Source organism: Lepidothrix coronata, unplaced genomic scaffold (assembly GCF_001604755.1).
Source record: "Lepidothrix coronata isolate B3197 unplaced genomic scaffold, Lepidothrix_coronata-1.0 Scaffold39, whole genome shotgun sequence".
Classification (NCBI taxonomy): Eukaryota; Metazoa; Chordata; class Aves; order Passeriformes; family Pipridae; genus Lepidothrix; species Lepidothrix coronata.
In genome coordinates, this window is record NW_016690219.1 from 2,701,338 (window position 1) to 2,719,167 (window position 17,830).

General features: G+C 38.5%; 1 protein-coding gene across 1 annotated transcript in view; it reads left to right on the forward strand.

Moving 5' to 3' along the window:
• Positions 1 to 2,579: 2,579 nt before the first annotated feature.
• MFSD2B (major facilitator superfamily domain containing 2B) overlaps positions 2,580 to 17,830 on the forward strand; it is a 33,115-nt gene continuing 17,864 nt past the window's right edge. The window contains exons 1-6 of the mRNA XM_017812984.1: positions 2,580 to 2,607; positions 2,972 to 3,168; positions 6,808 to 6,932; positions 10,200 to 10,323; positions 12,214 to 12,292; positions 16,260 to 16,429. Of these exons, the coding sequence (XP_017668473.1) occupies positions 2,580 to 2,607; positions 2,972 to 3,168; positions 6,808 to 6,932; positions 10,200 to 10,323; positions 12,214 to 12,292; positions 16,260 to 16,429 (723 nt within the window). The remainder of the gene's footprint in view (positions 2,608 to 2,971; positions 3,169 to 6,807; positions 6,933 to 10,199; positions 10,324 to 12,213; positions 12,293 to 16,259; positions 16,430 to 17,830) is intronic.

The window sequence follows — 17,830 nt, forward strand, 5'->3', positions numbered from 1 at the left end:
ATGGTCTGCTTCTTTTGGACACCAGACTGTAGAGCCTGAGTGATCACTTCCCAGCAGCTAGAAAGAAAGGGGCACTCAGTGAAATTACCAGGCAGCAGATCTGCAATGATGGTGGCATTTCCTTTCACACTGGGTATCATTCACATGTAGAACTGCCGTGGTGTTTATGGCTAAATGTACAAATGAGTTCCAAAAGTAATTAGGCAAAATAAAAGGAAAACAGGCATGGAACAGTGATCAGGATGTCACCTACCTTTCAGGAAGTTCATGAACTGCAGATTCCCTGTGTTTCTGTGGTTGACTGAACAGGACACCTCTGTATGCTATGTTTGTCTGACAGCTTGTTTTATTCTGAAAATAACATTCATAACCAAAATTTAATTAAAACTTAGCTACTGCTGTGACCAAAGTATTAACTTTGCTTCAAGGTGATCTGGGAGCATGGTTCAGAAAGTAGTTCAGCAGCTTTCTGAGGGTGTGTGGAATCGGAGTGAGACTTTATGACAAATGTACTAAGATTGTAAATTTTCTAACCACAAAACTGATGTAAAGACAGGAGTGCTGCCTGCAGCCTGTAAGTTTAAATCTTGGATGACCATTTCTTGTACCACAGCTTTAATTAGATTAATTCTTAAGAACTTGACATTCTTTGTGTTCTAAAAATATTTTGGAATCATGCATATTATATAGAGGCATTTACTTTTTCTGAGTTATCATGGCTTTAGCTATTGAAAGGACAAGGTGCAATGGTTTTAAACTAAAAGAGGGACATGAGGAAGAAATTTTTTACTGTGAGGGTGGTGAGACACTGAAGAGGCTGCCCAAAGAAGCTGTGGCTGCCCCGTCCCTGGAAGTGTTCAAGGTCAGGTTGGATGGGGCTTTGAACAACCTGGTCTAGTGGAAGATGTCCTTTTCCATGGCAGGTGGGTGGAACAAGATGATCTTTAAGGTCTGTTCTAACCCAAATCATTCTGTGATTCAATTACTAGGGAAAATAAGTGGGAAAACAGCATATAGACCTAAATGTTTTTCTTGGCTTGTTTTAAGGGTGAAATATGATACAGGATTTGCATAGAAGTGGTTTATATCTCTTGTTTTCAACTGGAAGTCATCTTACCAATGCTTGGAGATCAGAAGGAAAGGTATCAAAGGAAAGCAAACTTTTAAAGTAATTTAATTTCTGGGAGGATGGAGGTGAGACTAGGAGAAGGGAATAATTAAAAAATAAAATTGAAATAAAGTTTTAAAGTACACAGCCCCTGGAGCAAAGCTCAAGGGAGCTGTGATGAGCCAAATGAACAAGATTCTGTAGGCTTCACAAGTCTAGTAAAGCTCACATTTGATAGGACTTGTGTATGGAAAATGGAGAGTTACTTTGTACAGCAAATATGTATGTAGTCTGTTGTGTTTACAGTCTCTCATCAAAGTAAATAGTGTATTGTTCTAACGAAGTCTGTCTTGTGACTGTTTATCACTCTTCTTTTCCTGGAAAGAAGAAAATTGCCAGTGCAGGATAAAGTGAGGCCTGCTGTGGTGATAACATTTTGCAGCTCATGCCCTGACACTGTCCATTTTATTTGGGTGTAGTAGTGGGATCCCACCCTGTCTTTTTCTGTGAAAACACAAAAAGGAAAGAGTCCTGATACTCATGCTCCTTTGTTCAAACCCACTCAGATAAAACAGTTCAAAGAAAAATGTTTAGATGATGAAAGGCTCTGCCTGGAAGTCTAAAACTTCTCAAAACTGTTGAGGAGTAAAGATAATGGGTTAGTAAACTTAAAAATGTTCAGAAATTAGGTAATGTGTCAGAATATTATCATTGTGGTGGTTTTCATTACCATATCTCTATTTTTGTCCTGATCTAATGTAATAATTAAGGGCTTGTGTAGGCAATTCATAGAGAAGGCAGACCCAGGATTAATGTTGCTGCTCCTCTTCATGTTTCCTGGCTCCTGCTGATGGCAAATTTTAAAGAGAGACTGAAAGCCTGAAAGACAAATTTTGGGTTCTTTGTTTTGTCCCTCTGAAAGGAAGACAAGATTAATGAAGAGTCATTTTCTTCCTTTATCTTGAATTCTATGGCAGGAAATTAAAGATTTTTTAAAGGCTTTCCAGTATTCTGGAACTTCTGCTGTTGGAAAAAAAAACAGTGTTCTTCATTAGAATTTCTATTAGAATCTGTGTGGTTTTTTCTCTTTTAATTACTGTTATGAAACCTTATTTTTAGCATTTATCTTATTTGGCAATTGTATTAGAGGATATTCTTGGACGTTTGCAGTACTTTTCAAACATCAAACGCGAAGGAGAGAGCGCAGTTTTGCTAAATTTTTAAAATTCACTTAGGGTGACTTTCTAAAGAGGATTCGGTCCCCAGAATCACTTTCCGTATCATGCTGACTCTCACAGATGTAGAGAAGTCAAGTTAAAAGAAAGATATGAAAAGTCAAGTGATTTTGCCAGCATCACACCAGCATTTTGTGACAAAGGAAGGAATGGGGCACAAATGTTTGGGATGTATTTGATCTGGATTTGACTGTTGATCTTTCTTTCTGTGAATGTTTAATTACTGTGGTACGAGAATGTATATTGATTATTATGGCCTGAAAGGTTAATGTAAGAAATTATTATTTTAAAAAGTAAACCAGTTTTCAACCTTAAAAATTAGTTAAACATTCAAAGAAAAAACTAGGCTCAGAAAATAGTGTGACAGTATGTGCACTTCTCAGCTGCTTCTTGCTTGTTTGTAGACTTGTTCCTTCTTCTGTGAGAATAAGGTAGGTAAGCCTGAGGGTCATCACAAGTCACTTTTAGGAGCACTGTAATCTGTTTTTATGGGCTGAATTAAAGAACAAAACCATTAAAAATCAAAGTAATAAGCACCCAAATGCCTGCTGATGATAAGGGTTGAGGGCATATGGATTTGCTAGTGGAATAGCTGTGAAGCAAATACATTAAAGTGGTGTGACTACAGACTTTAACCTTAACACTTCTGTAGCTTTTAACTTGTGTACCTTGTTTTTCTCATCATCTGTTCTGCTTCTTCTTGCACAGGAACACAGGCTCTCGATTTGCAGCAAATTGTGCTATGCAATAGGAGGTGCCCCAAATCAAGTGGCAGGGAGTGCTGCTGCTTTCTTCCTGCAAATCTACCTGCTGGATATAGCCCATGTAAGTAGCACAGGAAACATTTACAGACTGTAGACTTAACTCTGTTGTTGTCAACCATGTCCCTGAAATGATAAAAGGGGAATTAGCTAATAAATATTCCAGACTGTCTTGTTATTCTTACCTCTTGCTGTTCAGCATCCTGGAAACTGCATAAACTTGTCCACAATTTTTTTTTTCCCACTAATTTCCTTTCTGTCTTGAAGTGGCCATTGTTTGCTTTTAGGTTGGGATCATTATTAGAATTTTAGGTGCTGTAGTGTTCTCACACTTGTGGACACAAGAAAAAGCAGTTCTCAGTGTCAATAGCCAGATAACGTAAAATGTGGGACATCTGAAACATTAACAGCACCATGTTGGGGTTGTGAAGTTCTATTAATTTGGTTCAGTTAAAAATCACTGCAGCTGCATCCAATAGTCAGCATAATTTCACACAAATGTTATTTGGTTTGTCTAAGGTAATTTTGTTACAAAGAAAGCTGAGTTATCCTTCCTGAACCTTCTTTGCTTGCAGTCTGTGGCTTTATGGTGCAGAAGCAGACCTGATGAAACAAAGTAGGAATCATCCCATTCATCTGACTTTCAGCTGCTCCAGCTTTCTAGATTTCAGGACAGCAGAGAAACAAAGAAAATCAATCCATAAGCAATTTTTACTGGTTTGGATTGTCTTGTATGCCTGCATGGTAACTAGGTGGGATAGATAATGCATTAGGATAGAAAAAAGGATTTTAGGGAGTTGAGGCCAAATTGCAGGGACAGTGGGAAGAGCTGTTGCTGAAACTACATGAGTGGCATTCAGCACTGATGACTGTTTCTCTTTGCTGGAAAGAGCAGGAACTTCTGCATCAGATGTCATTGCCCATTTGCTGTTCCAGATGTAGAAAATGTGGGATATTATGACTGGACATGTCCAAAAGTTTGGGTTTATGGTTTTCCTATAAAAGTCTGGTATTAGAAGCTGAGGTCTGACTTACTTGATAAAATTTGCAACACAATAAGATGTGCATGTAAAACTGAGATCATCTTGGGTGTCCTGTTGAGATCAAAGTCACAAGACCTAGAAAAGGGGCCAGTTTTGGACAGCAGTGTCTAAGATGTCAAGTGAATGGTGTGAAATCTGAGGAGCTGGAGGTGGAACAGGGAGCTTGGAGATGCAGGAGGGAGGTGGGTGCACTCTGACTACACTTGTTTCCCTCTTACATCAAGGATGGCAATACAAGCCATTGGAGATGAGAAAGCATGAACAGAATGAGAAAGACACTAACACTGTTTTTCCCAGGATGCTTATAAATATGGCAATTTCCCCACTCTCTGATTATCACAGAAATTGAAGATTCTTGAAGCAAAGGACTATTTCTTTATGTGTTTGTGTACAGTGTCCAGAAAGATGAGGCCTCGTCCTTGCGTCTTTGGACACTACCTAAATAAATGATACAATAATAATTATATTATTAAAAAGCTTCTACTGAAACCAAATGATTTTGCTTAATGTTTGTAATGATACACTTACTCCTTCATTAAGGGGCTCAATTATTTGTTCCCTGATGGTTTAGTTTGTTCTCTGAAGTAATCCTGCAGGGATAGGATTTATTTCAAGGCCTGATAAACAGCTCTGAAATCTTGTGGGTTTTTTCCACCCGTTTTCAGGGGAGAGCATGTAATTTTGCAGTCACTACGTGGATTTAATTCTTACCCACTTAAAAGGCAGAACTATTTTAGCTCCTTTATAACACTGAGAAGTTTCTGGCACTGGTGCTGACAGACACTGTCTAGATTTAGGGGCTAAGAAAATGCAGCCAAGGGATGTATAAGCCCATACCAATGATGAAGACAAGGTGAATATACACACTCCACTCATAACATGAGAGGTTCTGCTTTTTGCTCAAAGCTTTCTTCCACCTCTGCTTATGTAATATCCACTTCCTTTCTGTGTGTTCAAGTTATCTGAACACAATACCAACGTGAAAGCCATCTAATTTGTAGGTTTGTGTTCTCTCATAACTGCAGTATTTCAGACCCTCTGTCCTTCTGACTGCTATTTTGTTCATGTTTTGGCTGACCTTGAGAAGCTCAGTGACTCAGAATTCTCTTGAGAAGCAGCAGGGACTTTTGAGCAGCTCTGGTGCAGCCCCCACAGCAAGGCTGTCTAAGGGTTGGTGGGTTACTTGTCACCTTGGCTGTGGGAGGGCACAATTCAGCAAAGATGGGTGAGGTGAACATCAGCAAACTACTGTGGGATACAGCCCATGCCAGCCTTGTCCTACCATTCAGCAACTGAATGCTTGCAGAGCCACTGTCGCTACTTTCCCAATACTTCCCGGTTCATAAGCTTTCTCAGGTGGGGTATGTGTCTTGGAGCTGGTGGTGACAGGAAGATTGGCTGCCAATGCAATTTCACCTAATTTCACCTAAAATGTAACAGGTGTGATTACAGAAGTGGATAGCACCTGCCTTTTACAAAGGTCATTCAGGACATTCAGAGATCCCTGCTTCCTTCTTTCGCCTCTGGGGGAAGACCGACATCAAAATCAGTGGGTAGGGGACTGCTCCAGCTGGAAGCCAGGTGATGCTGCCTAGGAGACAATATAGTGGGCAGAAAATAGAGAGATACCTGCTCAAGCTGGGTCAGCTTGCTCAGCTGCATTTTCCAGGTTTCCCACTGTACTGGAGCAATAATGGCATGAAGAAACACAGAGATGAAGGGGTTTTGTCTGCTGCTGCTGTTTAAGCCACAGAGGCTGTTTCAGCAGTCTCTCAATAATTGCTCTGAGGAACATTCATATTTATGTGGCTTTTAATGACTTTTTTCAGCACTGTAGTTACAATGGCATGAACTGAGCACTTGGAGGAGAACTCACTTTTTTGACCATTGTGTGATGGGAATTCCTAAGCTCTGTACAGATATATGTGAAAAAACAACTACATTGCCTGGGATAAACTGTATTTCTATATGGGCATGAAAATATGGTCCTCCTGGGTTAACTTCTTGTTAAAGGATTTTTCCACTTGGGCATTTTATTTTTACGTAATCCACAAACATTTTTCAAGTGAGATTTGATGGACATGTGCTGGCAACTTTGATTTGAACAGATGTGCCTTATGCAGTTCAGTTGTCACAGTTCAGTGCTGAGTGGATAAAGTCTGCTGTGCTACAAACTCTTCCTCAGCCACATACCACCAGTTGGCAGCCTTGTTGCTAATCTCAGAAGATGAAAAAACACGAGTGCATGTAAACAGCTCCCTCTACTATTTTCTAGATCAGGTCAAGATAAAGATATGAGTAGATGGAGCAAAGTAAGAGGGTAATTACAGAGGGACTCTGTCAGATTGTATGACTAAACCCAGGACTTTGCTATTTGACTATCTAATTCATTTTCCTCATTCTAAACACATTCAGGATTTTCCCTTCCTTGCATTTCCCCCCTCTAATTCATTGATTCATGGTGCCTGTCTCAGTGTCTCATTTGTTTGCTATGGGTAACCAATAGGAATTTCTATGACAGCAGCAGACATGTTTTGTACAGGAACTATCATTATTCTTTGAAACACTGAGGTGTTTTTTTTCTGGAAAGTTGCTTTATGATGTCTCATTGTATTGTGAAACAATGGCTCTTGTTTACTGTATTCTGTCTGTACTTTCAGATTACTCCATTTCATGCTTCTCTGGTGCTGTTCGTTGGCAAAGCCTCAGGTGCATTTACTGATCCTGTTGCTGGCTTTTTTATTAGCAAAAGTAGATGGACAAGAATTGGCCGGCTCATGCCTTGGTAAGCATAAATGTGTACATATATTTACATATATATATATTATTATTGAGTGTTGTGATCATACAGCTACCTCCTTGAACTAGTCTTAGTGATTGTATTCATTTTACATATATAAAATCAAAAAGAAAAGTTGTCATGTCATCTATATGCCTTTAACTTTTTCACCTGTGAAAATACGGAAGAGGCTTTTACCGCTGGAGATACAAACAAATAAAGCCAGAAGACTGTGTTGGTAACAAAACAGGAACCCCAGATCTAAAACGTTTTTGAATCTGTGGTTGAATATTCGCCTCATTCTTCCACAAAGTTGGAACTTATCTCTACTTGTGTCCTAGAATGCCTTCACATCTCGCATCAGCCTTCCAAGAGCTCCATTAGCTTTAACTCCCTAAGCCTTTCAGTTCAGGAAAGGATGTGTGTGCATGACTGTGGGACAGGTGTGACACCATAGCACTGCCCTTAGCTCTGTTAGGTTCTTCCTTACAGCACTCATTCTGCTCCTGCTTTCTCTTGCATCCAGTAATCAAAATAGTTAATTAAAAAAATCACCGTGACTTTTATAATGAATGAGCACTTCTAAAGGGAGAGTGTGATGTTTCACTGTAACATCTTACACTTGTGTCCACTCTAGTTAGTGCACTCCTACATGTGCTGTTCATATGCTCTAAAGAGAGGTTAGAAGAATGAATTTTACATGTATAGGAAGGAGATTGACAGGTGTGAAGCAAGAAAATCGGGAAAGATTTGTCCATGCTAGAGGAACTCAGACTCATCTGGGCCACAGAGCATGTATTTGTTAATGTTTTAGTACTTTGGAAGTCAAAGAGAGACTGAGTAGTTTGTGAAATTTGGAGTCTTTCATCACTCTTTCTCTCATGCATCATAAGGGTATATTGTAAAATATTTTGAATCAATGAACTTTGAATTAGTATAACCCCCAAACTTGAATCACAACAAAAATCCTGAGCAAGGAAGTTTTAATTTCAGGGAAAATAAGCCCAGTTTTTTTAGCTGGTGATTCTCTCACTCTCACGTGCTTTTAGAGCTACAGGAACTTGTCCGTGGGTAGCTTATATCTGACAAAATATAGAAGGCAAGTACATGTTGGAAAAAGGCTGAGATCAGCTGCTCTTGGCCCCAGTAGGAGCAGGGACTTGAGGTCAACGTTGAGATTTTTTCCAGGAGCCCCATGAGAAAAGAGGAGCATGCTGCTCTTTCTCTTTTCAGGATTTAGTTTCTGGCCAGATAAATGGTGTGGTTTTTAATAACCTCTGAATTAACTAAGCAACAAAGTTATTAAAAAATAAAATAATAAAATTTTTATACAAATGCTATTAGACATATTCTGATACTTTTTTTTTCAAATTCTCTGCAAATACAGCAAATACATGTGTTTATTGTTAGTGTTAAATTGATGTTAGAATGACTCCCGTTCTAGCACAAGCATGAACTTATCAGCCCTTCACACTGTAAACCAACTACAGCACATCTTGCACTTATTACATGAAAAGTGCTTATCTAACCCCGCCTTTCATCAAACAGCTGCTTTCTTTGCAGGAGGATTTTGTCTGGTTTTTTGGTAATGGTAATATTTTCATAAGAATTTTGGTCCTACACTTTGGAAGTGAGACCATTTTTATACAAAGCAAAAAAATGGGACTTCCACTAACTTAAAAATACTGTAGTATTTTGAAATTATTCTGACTTTTTAATACTCTAGAGTGAAGCAGTGGAATTGTTTCAGTCAGAAAAGCTTGCCAACAAAGCAAGAACATCAGTAAAGAAAGAGAACATTTAACTATCTCTTAATACTGTACTCAATATAGTATGAAGTTATCAATTGCTATTGATCTCTTATTTAATGTGTTTAAAAGGCAGAAGCAGACATTGACTTGAAATACAGGTCAAGTATTTTGGCAAACAGATAATAGTAGACATTCAGATATTCAGCAACTTCAACAAGGCTCTGAAAACTCACTGACATTAAAGAGGAAAGGAAAACGTGGAAAGAGAAAGAAAGGGGGGAATAATACTAAGAGGGTTGTTGCTGAAGAGTTGCATGAAAAAGGGACTTTGAAAATATTTAGTGTGGTGACTCTGCCTGGACACCCTCTGGAAGAGCTCAGTCAGAGAGAGAGGAAGGTGGTTTTCCTGAGCTGTGTTAGGATTTTACCCTTGTTTATATTTTCATTGCTGACCTGCTGTGGGTGACCTGTGGCCTGGGGACTGAAAATACCAGAACCTGGCACTTTCCTGGTAAATGCTCAGCTCCATCCCAAAGAGCAGTGTGGGAAAGCCATTGTTTTACTAAACTATTTACCCACATTACTCTTTTGTATTCCAGGTTTTCAGTTCACGGTTGCAAAATAATCAGCTGACCCCCAATGTCAGTAGTGCTGTTGTGAAGGGATTAATCTGTTTTCCCTTTTACATGTTTGGAAATTTTTTGTTAGGATCTTGGTCATCCAAATATGTTGTTTAATGCCTGATTTACAAGAATACAGGAGAGCCCTGATTGCAGCTCTGACTTCTAGGAAATAATAGCATCTGACCACTTCTTCTGTGTCATGGAGTTTGACAAGTGTTATTTGCCTGATATAAGTTTTAGACTAATGTAATTTTTTGTGGTTCTTTTTTTTAAAGCCACCTTCCTCAACAGAAGATGATACTGTTGTGTTTGAAGTGTTTAGGAGTTTTGTTGTTGAGTTAAATGGAGCAAATTGTCATATATCCAAGTAGATATAGAAGTAGGAACTTTCACAGTGGGCTGTCCATGAAGTAGCAGTGAAGAGGCTCAGTTGAGAGGAAAACTGAGGGTACTAAAATTGGGAGAGGGAATCTTAGTAATAAGTAGGATCATATAAAAATTGCTGGAGCATGCAAAGACATGATGACAGAACTCAGTCTTCTGTGGTTCTTTCTAATAAATGTGTGATCTGAGACATGTACCAAGGAATGGCAATATAGGTGTTGTGTTACAGTGCGTGTGCAAGGAAATTGTGTCTGTTCTGAGTGGGATTTAAGTTTAGCTCTTTTCTTTCAGATTTCCTGGTTTTTTTGTCATTTTATTATTATTATTTTACTATGGAAGTACTTGTACACTTTTTATATTAATCTGTGTATTTAATGCACACTAACTTTTAATACTTAAAAGCATGGCATTATCCTGGTTAGAAAAATAACTTATATTGATTATTAGCAGGAAAATTTAATGTGCTTTGCTATCATTATGTTAAGATTATTGATATGTGTTAATCTTCTTTGCAGGATGCTGGCATGTACACCCTTCACAGTAGTGTCTTATTTTTTCATGTGGTACCTGCCTCCTTTTGTGTCAGGAAGAGCTGCATGGTACGTGACTTTCAACTGCCTTTTCCAAGCTTTGACCACAGTAAGTAGATTACAGGTCCTGATATTCTCAGCAGTAACTTGCTTGTTGTCTGTCTGTATTAATTCATATTTAGTTAACTTGACTTCACATTTTGCTTCAACTTCCAATGTGTTTAAGGGATAGGCAAATGTTCATTTATCAAACTCTGCAAGTAGATGGTTTCTGCCAGTGCTTTCACTGGCAAATGACCTGCTAATTCAGACAAATTACCTCCTGTCACTTCCACTGGCAGTGCCCTAGGTACTCAACTATCTATAAATTTTATAGATCCACAGAGACATTTGGATTCCTAATTCCAGTTAGACATCCAACTGCTCATAGCTTCTATTTTCAGGAGCAGAATAGGAGACTAAGCAGGTTTGTGGCTCAAGTTCTGGGTGTTTTGACTCAAGCTAGGAGGCAATGAAAAGTCAGGGTACCTGATAGTACTGATAGTAGGCATCATGATTTTTATGCCTGGTTGGAAGAGTTTGGGCGTGTGATTTTTTTACAACACCCCAAAACTTGCAATATTTATGCAGAAGCCCTCATTTCAGTGGATCACAAAGAACTTCTCTGACATGTTCCATACTGTGCATGTAGGGGTTGCATCCTATCACCCTGTTTTGCCTTGTAGCCAATACCAAGATGAACAAGGTCCCTTTCATGCAAAGCATCATCACACAGCAGATTAGGACTGGAAGTGAGACAAATCTGTTGGACCTGCGAATTCTGTATTCCTGTGTTAAGCCTGAATATTTCCCTTGCTCCTTTGTTTTCTCTGTAGAAAGATGGTTTATTTCAGTATGGTTTTAAATAACTTCCTATCTCTATTGAAGGAGAAATAAGTTTTCTGTGGCAGAGCTTTGAAAATGTACACGTTTGCCATGTTTGATGGAGGTGAACAGGAATGCATTTTGTACAAACAGAGTAGGATGCAGATTGCAAGACCTAGTTTGGCTACAGATCTCTGTGGTGGTGGGAACACCACAGAGAACTTGATTGTTCAAGCAGGTTCATGTCCCACTTCCACTTCACAACAGTCTGAGAGTCAGGCCTGTAATGTCATTCCAGGATTGTAGAAGTGATTTTATTTTAGTTCGGTGTTATGAGGACAGGATCCCACCCACATCATGACCGATGAAAAGGTCAAGCCTTTGATGTTCAGTAGTTTTTTTCAGTGAAGTACTACTGTAGATAAAGCCTCTCTTGCAGTAAAAGTGTGGCTCATTTACCCAGCATCACAATAAATATTGCCAGTGCATTTTTTCCACCAGGATTTAACAGAATACTGGATACAATGCTGTAAAAATAATAAGGCAACACTCTATCTACCTTTTTGTCAGTGCACAGACATAGCAATTGAGTGTTTTTATCCTTAAATTAAGGAGTATGTGGCAAAATGGTGCTAAAGACCAAGTAGTTTTCACAAGTATCTCCTGGAATTACATGGTTAGACAAGTAGTTGAAATATTTTGGTGATTTATATAGTCTTCTGGCTTGAATAAAGCAGAAAATTACGTATTTCTTCTTCATGGCTTTACTTCTAGTTGGTTAGCTCAAGCTAGGAACATGATAGTCTCCTAGTGCAAAAGAAATAGATGTTCTATAGCCTATCTGTGAAGGATATTTTCTCAAGGAAACTGAAGGACCACAAGATTAAGGTAAAGCCTCTTGGTATGTTATTATTTATTATTTGTATTATGAAAGATACTGTTTTCCTTTTATATGCTTTACAAACCAGAAAGAAAAGACAGGTCTTTGTGCTAAAAAATTGGTTGAGGGTTCTAAACGTTCTAAGTGAACATTCTAGATGAATTCCAAGGTCACATTTAACCATTTTCCTGGATATCAAAGGAATACAGCATTTTTTCCCTGACATTTCCTAAGTGATGTTCTTTCTTTGCATAGTTATTCCAAGTACCATATTCTGCCCTCACCATGTTTCTCAGCACAGACCAGAAGGACAGAGATTCTGCAACAGCGTATCGTGAGTGTGATCTGGGCTTTCTCATGGGGATTAGGGCTTTTTTTGGTAATCATTCTTTATCTATAAGAAGTTCCTAATGATTTGTGTCCCTAAACTGGACTTTTATAAGAATTTTTTAATATTTAACAAAAATGATTTTGTCTTGTAAGGAATTCTCTTTTTCTAGATAAACAGGAGATGTTAATGTTCCATTGTCTCAAATTATCTGGCTAGCTATAAACTCTTTTTGGTTTATTGCTAGCCAGATGAAACAATAAAAATCACTCTTACCCAAGTCAGGGTAAGGAAGAATGATTTCATTTAAAGGTGATTTGTAGGGGAAAATCCCAAACCCATTCAATTAAAGAAAGTATGAAAGTAATTTTAAGGTGTTTGTTGTTTTGATTTTGTTTTGTTCAGGTTTGTTGCTTTGTTCTGTTCCTTTTTTTTTGTTAATGTTTTCCTAAGTCTATGTGTTTCATGTTATAAATTCGAATTCCAAACTCGCTTTCTCTGAAAAAAAATTGAAAACACATAGAACCAAGATTGTTAACCTCACCAGAAAGGAGATCGATTCTCTGTGCATGTTCACACAAACTGAAATATCTCTTTTCATTTAATCTGTGTGTATTTAATTAATTCTAAGTATATCGGGTAGTTTAAGGACAGATCTTGCTGTGACAGAACTAACACTGACAGGTTAGTTAAAAGAATGAGGGCTTCCAGACCATATTTCTGGCTTTTCAACAATCAAAACTAGATGAAATTTTTGCTTTGAAACAAATTGATCAGACCAAAAAAGTGCAATGAAAACATTTTCAGGATTTCCTGTATGGATCATAAATTGAATGTAAGATCAGTTTCTTCCCCTCCTACTCTCTTGAGCTCTGTTCTCATGCCTTCTTTACTGTGTAACTGCATTGAGCGAGGTAAAGAGAAAGGAGTCAAACATCACATGGAAGACTTTTCTATGTCTTAACTTGCCTTTCAGTGTTGCTTTAGAATAACTTGTAATTTTTTTGTTGCATCTGTTTTCTCTTCCTGGCAAGAGCCCTTTTCCATTAGGCCTTCTAACCCTCAACATACTTGATTGAGTATGTTGAAACCCACAGAGGCACAATGAAATGGCCAGAACTGCTAAAAAAATTCTAGATACAATATCCCCTGAGCAACCCAATCCCTTTTCCAGCCACATGGAACAGTTGTAATTTGCATTATCATCAACTATCTCAAGAGAAAGTCTGGGCTAGCAGTCACAGGACAGGACTAAACAGCAGGAGATTCCAGTTGTGTTATATTCTTTGGCATTGACTGTATTCTGAGTCATCTGGCCTAAATTCTAACTAAATCCATGCACCTAGTGTTTTCTGTTGTCTGGTTTTATGTCTTCAGAGGCTGTGATCCAAATAAATGGGCTTTCTGATCTGCTAGTCCCATGCAAGGCTTCATAGGCATGTGAAATTTGTGCTCATAAAAGCTGTTGAACTCCATGGCTGAGAGGTGTCACACATTTTATAGTGTCATTTTATTGTTCAGAAAGAGTTTCACTTTTGAGTGTACAGCTGTTCTCCTAAGCCAAATTAAGGTGTTGGAATGAACCATAGTTTTGACTTTTTCAGATGTTGATATTTTTGTATATTTTGAAATTATATTTGTTTGGAACCAAGATTTCTTGTAATGGTTATGATTATGTGAGAATATTTTTTTTCTCCCTTTTTTTTTTTTTTTTTGTAAGTGTTTTACTTAAATACTTTTGGCTCTCTTTGGGTTTCATAAAGAATTCTTTTTGTTGATACACTGTCTTGAATGCAGCCAGTTGTTCAGGCATTTCTTCAACTGTTAAAGAAAAACAGCTGTGTAATATGAATTGTGCTCTTAAAAAAAAGATAGAGATCAGAGGATCCATTACCCTCTACTGGAGACAAGCAGAACTGCTTATTATAAATTTTGTTCTGCTGTTATTATGAATGCAAGGTAGAAATACTGGATTCCAAAGTTGCTTTAACATAAATCTTACTTCAATCTGGGCAAAATATAACCTACTTCAAGGTACAATCTGCTTTCTGAAAGATCAGCTTTCTTGGCTAATGTGGAAGCTAATACATCATAAATTCTGAGCACACAAGAACTTTGAAGTCTGTCTGTTTCCCAGCTCCTACTACTTCTTAGAAAGTAAGATTTCATAATGGCTGCATTTCTGATGCCTCTAATAATGCTTCTGAGTTTTATGCTATACAAGTGCTTGATGAAATGCAGATGTAGAGCCCTAGATGAAGGTTAAAAATGTGTAGGTGGTGTTGTGAGTGAAAGGTGTGATTTGAGTGCTTTGCCTTTGCATTGAGTAGCCAATAGTTTGGACGTTCTGCAAAGCCCAACTGAGACTAGTTTGTGTTCAAACCCTGAGGTTAAACTTGAGGCTGAGGTTAAACTTTCACCATCTGCCAGGATTTTAGTGTGTATGGACTGACTTGTAAAGTTACTAGTAAGATTAGATGTGAAGTTTGGGGAAGAAGGTTTTTATTTTTACTTCCCATTGGTTTAAATTAATGTTATGTGGCACCTCGAGTTTTCCATTCAGAAGTATTCTCTGTTTGGGAGTGTAGTAGCAATGGTTTAAATGATCCAAGCCTCGTAGAAAGCCTCTCTTTCCTTTTCCTTACTGGATCTTCCATAGCTACATACAGCCTTCATTACTGCACTGTCTGATCTCCTTGCAGTCTCTGTGCATTGCCCTTCCGTTAGATGGTGAAGTGTTTTTATTTCTTTACAGGGACACACAAAAAGGAGTGTCTGAGGTCACCTAGGAAGGCTATTATAGAGCAGGGAACTTGAATAAACCTGAGCCTAGGAGCTTTTGAAATGCCTGTCATTTCCCAGAGAGGGTATGATAATCACAAGGACACAACCTGCTCTGGAAGCAGCCCTTCAAATTCCCCTTCTGAGAAAGGAACATGGGACCCTGGGAGCCACTGAGAGAGAAAAAATAGAAAGAAGCCTGAAATTTAGGTCAATGAGAAGAGCATTCCCTCATAAACAGAGAGACTTGGTCCCTGTTCCTAATGTGTTCATGCGTTCAACCCTATACATCTTTATGCAAAATGCATAAATAGGGTTTAGAGTTAGTCTCTGGAGCTAGGACAGGAATTCAGTTTATCTCCCTGCCACAGTGATGCTGGATATGGCTACACTGCATGGAAACAGGCATGGTAGGCTTGAAATCCCTCAGGCTGAGGATGGTCTAGGACCCAAATTACTCACCACTCTCTCGTAACAGAGCTGCCACAACCAGTCACCTGGTTGATCAATGCAATGAATGGGATGCCCATGGTTAAATCTTTGCTTTCCCAAGTGGAGGCCTGGGTTGTTTTTTTAGATGATCCCTTGTTCTGATGAGTCTTAGTGATCTGAATCATTCTCTGAGATTGAGGCAACTAGTTCTGCCTAACTATGGCCTTAGGCACTTAAGAACATAAGTATCTGCTGTTTCCAAGAGCTTTGCAGCTATATTATTTCCATAAACCTGAGGTAAATATCATTTTATTTTACAGATGGAGGACCTAGAGGTCTGATCAGATAAGTGTTTCTCAAGTTACTGTCAAGCTTGAGATGAACAGTCCGATGTTACGGCTCTTAGTCCTGCTTTGGAAAAAATGGTGTTTAACATTTAAACTGTACTTTCACTCTGGTCCTTGAGATGAAAGGTTTCTGTATTATCTTCTTGTGGCTCTTAATCTCAGCATTCAGCATCTCTCATGCAGCTTGTATGCAAAAGGCTCCTTCATGGAGGCTTCTAAAAGCTGATCAGAAAATAGATGACAAAACTCTTTCCTTGAAACTGTTCTATTAATAACCTTCTAATTCTGCTGTTCTTGGTATTGCTCTTTGTGCTTGTTCCCTGTAAAAGAAAATGTTTTGGTGAGGTTTATCTTCAGTGAGACAAACAGGCAAGACTATCATCCTCAGTGCACATGTGTGCTTCCTTCTTTAGGAATGACCATGGAAGTGCTTGGGACCTTGATTGGAGCAGCACTTCAGGGGCAGATTGTGGCCAGTGCTCATGTCTCTCATCACTGCACTGTGAATCCCCCAGTAAACACAACTGACTCCTGGCATGACACTACCAGCATTCCAGACCCCTCAGATATCCTGTCTCATCAAGTAAGTCTATGGGAACATACTAAAATCTCTTAGGGAGAAGGGTGGGGATCTTTCTCTAACACCATATTATATCATCCAGCTGGATGAGCATGGACATGACAGCCTTGAAATCAGTAATGCTAGAGCTGAGACAATGACCTTGTTGCAAACAAGGTTTCATGACTGTTGTCTTTGCAATCCCTCCTCAGTGTGACAGCAGAATTACTCTGAGGAGCTTTGCCGAAGATGCCAAACTGTAAAGTAGCTATAGGAGGGATAAAAGACATGAATCTGTTAGGGCAGACCCAGAGGAGGGGCACAAAAATGGTTAGAGGTTTGGAACACCTCTCCTGCAAAGATAGGCTGAGAGAGTTGGATTTCTTCAGCCTGGAGGAGAGAAGGCTCTGAGGAGACCCTATTGTGGCCTTTCTGTACCTAAAGGGGACTTTTTAGAAAGATAGAAAGAGTCTTTTTGCAAAGGTCTGTAGTGACAGGACAAGGGGAAATGGTTTTAAACTGAAAGAGGGTAGATTTAAATGGATATATGGATTTTTTTTCTGGTGAAGCACTGGCACAGGTTGCCCAGAGAAGTGGCTGTTCCACCCTTTGGAGTGTTCAAGGCCAAGTTGGATGGGGCTTGGAGCAACCTGGTTTGGTGGAAGGTGTCCCTGCCCATGAGAGGTGGTTGAAAATAGAGGTCTTGAAAGTCCCTTCCTACCCAAATAATTCTATGATTCTATGAAAAAATGGTGGCTAGAGCAAGCCATAACCAATAGTATGAAAGTACTCTGTAACTTAATTTATAGCTCTGATATTAAAAAAATGCAAAGCTTTATCCCAAATAAAGAATAGTCCTGCATTCCTTTATTTCACCATGTTATTTTCTGAAATGTAAATAACTTAACAAAAGCTATTTTCTTGAAGGTTGTCTATTCTTACATGGTTGCATCTATACTAAGTGACTTTATATTTGGAAGTAAATTCTTGTAATTGCATGTTTATTTACCAGCTGCTTCCTAGATTTATAATAGTTCCATTTTCAACATATAACTTGTAATTTAGAATTCAGTTTTCCTATCAAATAGTCACTTTGACATAAAATTCTATAACCAGCACTTATTTTATCTTTGATAACACAGTATAAATTATTACATAGCACTGAAGCAAAATATTTTCAAAGCTCTAACCCAAAGTCAGTGCAATCAGAGTTAGAAACAATAAATGTCATTTGATGATGTGGGAGGTATCCTTGGAGGGTTTGTTCCCCTGACTAATAGGAAGCAAAGATTTCTGAATTTGCTTGAGTATTTCACTAAGTAACTGGAAAACCATCATGCAAGCTACCGTATTCTCAAAACATTGGCAAGTAAGTATGATTTCTAAAATTCATTATTATCATTATGTATAACTGCAGAAGCTGTA